Genomic DNA, 6,648 nt, shown 5'->3' with positions numbered 1-6,648 from the left:
ACGTCCTCAATTATGGTCGCATGGATCCAGCAGCTATCAAAACTCGACCCGAAGTCTCGCGACGTAAACGTGCAACGCTGCGATTTTTTAAATGCCAATGAGCGATTTGAGTACTTCCCGATAAACCTACTTCGAATTTGAATGCTTCAATATCCGACAATCCGAGTTTGAACACAATTCTTTTACTCAAATAAATGCGTTTCAGGAGTTCAGCTTTAAGAAACATTTCTTAATCTACGTCGTCGATTTGGTATAAAAATAAATGGCACGTTCCAGCAAAAAAAATATTACACACCGCTGGAATTCTTATCTTCCTGCTGAATAATCATTGTTTCGCAAAATATAAAATAACGTTGATCAACGAGACTGATGCCCACGAAGGCTTTGGCTCCGGTAAAAGGTGATTGGGCGACACGTTACAATCGTTCGAGAAAGTCAGAGAGAGCTATGGCTAAGCCCCGTTCCTTCGCTCCCTAAAACCGCGCACGAGCGTTTGACATGCGATTCAAGCATTTGGGCTAATGGAAAGGAGTCGTGGCGTCGTTGCCACTCTGACAGCCGATGCTTTGACTCGTTGAGCTTTTCGAGGGTGTGTACTCTCGTTGACTCCGGGAGCGGGCCGTGAATTTGTGCTGGAGAATTAGAGAATATCATCACGATAACGCGAAAATAATTAGCCTCAATGTGACGTCTTGAGCGTCGGAGATGAAGTGAGAAAAATGGAGAACGAAAAAGAAGGGATGGAGGAGGTCGAAAATTCTCTCCGAGTGAACGACCGGCCATATTTTTCCACCTTGTATTTGCTGTATCTCAATAATCGTATTTGGCTGCGACATAATACAATAAAATAAAGTGCCTCTTGAACGTTCCTTCCGCAGGGAAACAAAATTTCCACACAACCTTAAGGAATAATGGTTGTCAAGGGCGTAGGGATCAAAATTTTGTTACTTTCTTTCCTTATCACGATTTCGAAAAGCTCGTTCTGTGTGGCTTGGCGAAATAAATTCATGCAATTTTGGTGCAAACATTTTCAATCGAATTTCACCAGCATTCAAAGCAGCACTATTTCTTCTTTTTTCAGCGAGGGTGTCTGTTTTTCAATAGAACCTCGTTTACCACTAGCTCCCGGTGGTTTTCCAATGCATGGAAATCCAAAACGCACGAACGAACACACGCATTTGTGAGCCGCGAGGTGCGAAGGTGTCGAGGAGAATTCTTGGAATGCGAAATAAAATAAAAAATGTTCATTGTTTTATTATTCAACGTCGCATTATTACATTAACTTGGTATTGCTGCTAATGATATTTCCGGCACACATGAAAATACACACACAAACTTGTATTTATGCATAAATGCATGTGTATAACGTCGAGGTGGGAATGCGATAATGCTCGTACAATGCACGGAGGACGATGTCGAACGACGACACCTTTCAATATTATCATATACGATTACGACATGAAAGCAAATGTTCATAAATTTATGCGAATGCGAGTCAAGTACGTTCGCACCGATCGAGCTCGTATACACGACTCTTAAAGGCATTTTAATCCGCGATGATTCAGTCGAACAATGTGTCATTGTATTCAACGAGATTTCGTCTGTGCCTGAACGATCAAACAAAAATTGTCACATCGAATGGTAAATGGGCAAGGATCCTCGTTCATTCGAGCCGAAGAGTCGTCTTTTTGAGCTCAACATTGTCGGTACCGTCTCCAATAATCGTGTAAGCGAATTCGGGGCTACTTTATGGAACGTACTCGAGCGAAATTCGCGGGAAAAGGGTCTCGGGGACAGAAGGATAGTTTCGTAGGGAAAGAATTTCCAGAAAGCGGTGATTTGTTAGGCTTGGAAAAAAAATTGGAAACTCGAGCCTCGTTAATTTTGTTCTCTCTCTTTTTTTTTTCAGAGGAAAAAATCCAATCAAAATACTTGATGCGGTTCAATCGGGACGGGAAACCTTACGAAATGCGCTCCGGATTTTATGGATTTTTTTCTCAGCCGCGTGGGATTCGAACACTCGAAATTGGAGGAACCATTCAATGGCTCGACGGGAGGTTGGATCGTCGTTTTCACTCGATCCTTTACGCAAGTTCGACTCAAATTGGCGATGGATTTTCCCGGTCAATTGAACCGCTCGAAGCTGGTCGGAGAGTGGTCGCTGAGGAAAAGCCCTGCGGCCCTAAATAACGATGCGGGTAAGGGAAAAAGAACTCGTGAAAAAATATTAGGCGAAGAAAAAGCTCTCGTTAACGGTCGTGGAACTTGGAGAAAATGGGAGGACTCAAGCTTCAGGTAAATTGGTAGCTAGAACTCGGAATCCATTGTGATCGGCGATGTAGTGTACTTGTTGTAACAAACCGTTGGCGTCGACGTAACTGTAAGCGCCCCTCGTCGTGCCGTCGAGCGATCGGGATTCCGTTTTCGAACTGGTGTCGCCCACGTAACTGTAATCGTATTGGCCCAGCGAGTCTTGAGTGTGGCGAAGAGAACTGTGAAGAAGTCTGTACGGGAGGACCGGCAAGACGAAAGAATCGGCAGCCGCTGGTGCGACGATGCTTCTGTGCAGACTCGGCAGGGGGACGACGCTCGTCGAGCCCTCGAGGTTCTGGTAATTCGTATTCTGATGATAATTTTCGTTCTGTGAGCTGGCGTCTCTCCGGTTGCCCTCGATTTTCAATAAACTTGGATCAGGCTTGGGAATCTCGATTCTCGAGGCTTCCAAACCGCTCAATAAAAACGGATTCTTCGAGTCGCTTCCGGTCGGATCTTCCCCTCCGGACAGTGCTTTCTCGACGGTGTCGCGTTGAACCTGCTTTTTATTGTGGTCTCTGTAGAAGGCATTTTCCGTGGAAACTTGCGACAGGTTTTCGGCTGATATTTTCTCCAACTCCTCGAGGTGTCGTTTTCGAGCTGCTGCCACTTCGGGCGTTTCACTCATCGGCTGGACTGGACTCTCCGGATCTTTCGGTAAATTACTCGCCCTCACGCGGAAGCCTTTCTCCGGGTCTGCCGAATAAGCCACCGTTTGGAGAATCCCATTCGCATCGATGTACGAATAACCTGCGAGTTTTAAAAAAGCCCCATTTTAGTTATTTCTTTACGAATTAATGGGGTGAGAAATTATCGTAAGAATCACTGCGAAAAATCGAAGCGCGATCGAGCGGAGGCAAATCCTCGAGTCTTCGTTTCGAAACTCTTCAATGTACCGAGCCGATATTCGTGTGGAAGCGAATCTACTCGTCATAAACGCTCATTCATAAATTTTGTTACATTCTCATTGGAGGGGACGAAAATTCAAGGCGTCGAGTAAAATTCATGTAGGTCCCATCACGAGTGGGAGGCGAACGTTGCTTCGTCGTAAAAATCTTCATTTTACGTTATGTACTCGCAACAATAACAACGATACTCCGCATTCCGATATTCCAAGTAGGACAAATGGTCATTCAATTCGTAAATGACTTGTCACTCATCAAAGAATGCTTCAAAACTCGAAACTTTCGCTTCTAGCAGCGAAGCGAGTATATCGAAAGATATTGGTCATCGAGTTTTTCACGCGAAAGCTTTACGATTCCAATTAAAAATAGTACAACTATTAAGTAAGAAACTTTTGAATTAAGAGGGCGGAGAATCGTTGCGAAAGTTCATTGCAATTACTCGGCGTCGGGAGGCCGCTGCGTCTATATTTATTACATAAGTACATAAACGAAGACGTACGAGCCAATTAACTAATAACGAGAATTGTCCGACTTTTCGAACTCACCACCCTGCGTGACTCCGTTCGTTCTCGTTTCCATCTTCGCATGATGAGGTCCGGTATATCCGTATCGGTACGATCCCGAAGCATCTTGAGTGTGATACTGATTCAACGATGCTAGAGGAGTCAGCCAATAATTGGCTATTGGCGAGGCGGAGTTGAGCCCCAAAAAGCTGCTGATCATCAGCAACACCTGAGATACGAACGACAATAAGGAGTTGTCATCAATAAGAGCGCACTTCTGATGACAACTTGGATTATCGAGACTTCCTCGTCCAATTGAATTTTCGATATCGAATGAGGTTATTTGAGACAAAGATTAGCTGCACGTCGAACGAGCTTATGGGAAAACGAATGATACATATAGCCAAGGAACAGGCTGTTAAAAAAAGTTCGCCCGTTCGATAAAGTACGGTGAAGGTCCACTTTTTTTGAGGTAAATAATAGTTTAAGGTCTCCTGACAACGATAAACACAGTTCCGGGGCGTCTTAAGGGGCAAAATTTTCAATTATTTCATTTACAATTTTGAGTTTTTTAAATTCAAAATATTAATTGGGAAAAAAATTGCACGGTGTTCGAGCTTCGCGGAAAAGTTTATATCGTGTACAAAATTTATCACAGATTCCGTTTCTTTTAATAAAAGCACTACCTTACGGGGCTTCTAAGAAAGAAAACATGGAAAAACTTCAGTTTTTGACGCGTCGAACGCGGATGTCAGTCACTACTTTGAACTGCTGGTAACAACTGATTGAACTCCGGGCAAATTCGGGGATCGCGGAAATTTCATCAAATTTATTTTTGAGACTGACTCCCGTGCTTTCATTCGTCTAGTAACTTCGCTTTTTTCAACGAATTGACCATCGCTTTTTCTCCGTGCGATTAGACCGATGTAAACTTTCTTTCGCGCAATAAAAATGTTCCCTAGAATAAGTGCATTTCAAGTGTCATCGGTACCGACTCAATCCCACTAACTGGTCAAGTTGAAGTATAAATTTGATCTCTTATCATATTTTTAAAGCATTTTATTACATTTTTGTGATAAAAATATTCTCAAATTTTATTATTAATTTATACTTAAAATTAATGAACATAAAGTAGTTGCAAACTTGACTAGCCATAGAACGGCCGAACTACTAAAGCTCTAATCCAATGGGAAAAATGGAACTGGAATAGCGCGCGAGGCTTTCGCGTCTAATCACGATTCACCCGGATGCCATTTTCGTCAATAAGAATTACTCACAGCAATCATTTTCAAGCGTCGCGAGGTCAAAAATTTCAATAAAATTTCAACGACAACCGCACAGACAAATACTTATGAACGTACGAATTTACCGATTATTCGATATTGAATAAAACACAAACTGGGCGTGTAGAAGCGAAGATGCAAGTGTTAGGGCGGCGGGATACGTTGCATCGTCTTATATAGGGTCCTCCTAGCAGCGGAGGCGATAGTACCCCCGAGTAGGTACTCGAGATGTGCCCCCCACCACATGCGATCGTCGCGCCATGATGATGATGATGATGATGATGACGATCATCATCATCATCATCATCATCATCACTGAAGCAGCAGGGTCGCTGCTTGTCCAGTACCATTTATCCCTTTCCCTCTCTTTCATTCCTCTTATTCGATGCCCGCTCTGTTAGGGCCCTCTAAAGAGCACTTTTGCCGCAGTTCTCTCACTCACTAGAGTGCCCCATGACCACAAATCACCCCGAGTTCGATTTCCACACCGATAAATCAAGCTTTATTGGTTTCAGCGAACTCGCGACGAGAGCACGAGTCTCCACTTGCTTACACGAGCCCCTATCCCAACCCTCGTTCATCCATTCTTTTTTTCCTGCTCTCCGTCTCATTTCTTTCGCTCTTTCTCTCCGTCTCCCTTCTCCCTTCTCTTTCGTTCAGTCCAGCACTCGGGCTTCGGACCCCGCAAATCTTTTCGTTCTCTTCCCTTTCGTTTTTTCTTATTTCCTTTTGCTTTTTTTCCTTTTTTTTCCCCCGCGAATAGCTTTGACTTTATTCTTTACCGCTGAAAACGCACGCTGCGCTCATGCCTCCGCGGATGCTGTACGTAATCCTCTTTACGCTCCTATAACATTGCATTCTGGACTATAAAATTTAAGGAATACGCTCACGTTATACGCGCGTATGCTTATATTCCATTTTCACGTGTGTGTGTGTATGTGTGTGTGTGTGTGTGTGTGGACACGAACGATCGAGAAAATCCACTGGTGCTGGTGATGACTCTTTCTCCGAAACCCCATAAAACGAGGGGAGCAACAGCAGCATCGCACAATCTCATACGTTTACAATTTTTGATGGATAATCTCGAGGAGTGACACGTGACACATTACAACGCCACTCGCGAAATAATGGCGACTACGAAAATGAGCTGTCAACAAACGAAATTTCTGTTTACCGCAGTATTCTCATTTCGCGAATGGACTGTCTTATTCCGAGTGCATAATAAAAGTGTACCATCCCATAATACCTCCGAACACGACAAACGTAATATCCTGTAAAATACGATTGGCATAAAAAGTCCAATTTCAGAATGTTTTACAGACGATTAAATAATGCACAGTCCGAAAATATTCTTTACACTGAGAAAAAATTTGGCTGAAACCGTTGAAACACTTGGAAAATTATCAATTCAACTAAAATCCCATAAAGTCCCATACGCACGAAAAAATATTTAATAAATTTCACAAAATATTTAGATAATTATTCAAATAGATGGCGATCTGGATTAGATAAAATATTAGTTAATGCATCCGAAAACTATAGGAAAACTTACGAAAAAAATTTTTTCGTACCAACAATTAAAATAGAGAAAATCAACTATTTGATCAGGCAGAAATTTAATTGGTTAGTTAATAAATAAACAAA

At 42.7% G+C, this 6,648-nt stretch overlaps 1 protein-coding gene across 1 annotated transcript; it reads right to left on the bottom strand.

Moving 5' to 3' along the window:
• Positions 1 to 1,229: 1,229 nt before the first annotated feature.
• On the bottom strand, positions 1,230 to 5,133 carry LOC122408821 (uncharacterized). The gene is made up of 3 exons (XM_043415885.1): positions 4,999 to 5,133; positions 3,764 to 3,950; positions 1,230 to 3,063 (listed from the first exon to the last, which is right to left on the bottom strand). The coding sequence occupies exons 1-3, from the start codon at positions 5,005 to 5,007 to the stop codon at positions 2,285 to 2,287; spliced, it is 975 nt and encodes a 324-aa protein (XP_043271820.1). The 5' UTR covers positions 5,008 to 5,133; the 3' UTR covers positions 1,230 to 2,284.
• Between the last annotated feature and the right edge of the window lie 1,515 nt (positions 5,134 to 6,648).

This window comes from Venturia canescens, chromosome 4 (assembly GCF_019457755.1).
Source record: "Venturia canescens isolate UGA chromosome 4, ASM1945775v1, whole genome shotgun sequence".
Classification (NCBI taxonomy): Eukaryota; Metazoa; Arthropoda; class Insecta; order Hymenoptera; family Ichneumonidae; genus Venturia; species Venturia canescens.
Note: the sequence above shows the minus strand (reverse complement) of the source record. Positions and strands in the feature narration are given on the sequence as shown.

Excerpts from the sequence above, each read along its gene's own strand:
- LOC122408821 (XM_043415885.1), bottom strand. Across the intron at positions 3,064-3,763 it reads GAACGGAGTCACGCAGGGTG|GTTATTCGTACATCGATGCG; the intron begins GTGAGTTCGAAA and ends TAAAACTCGCAG.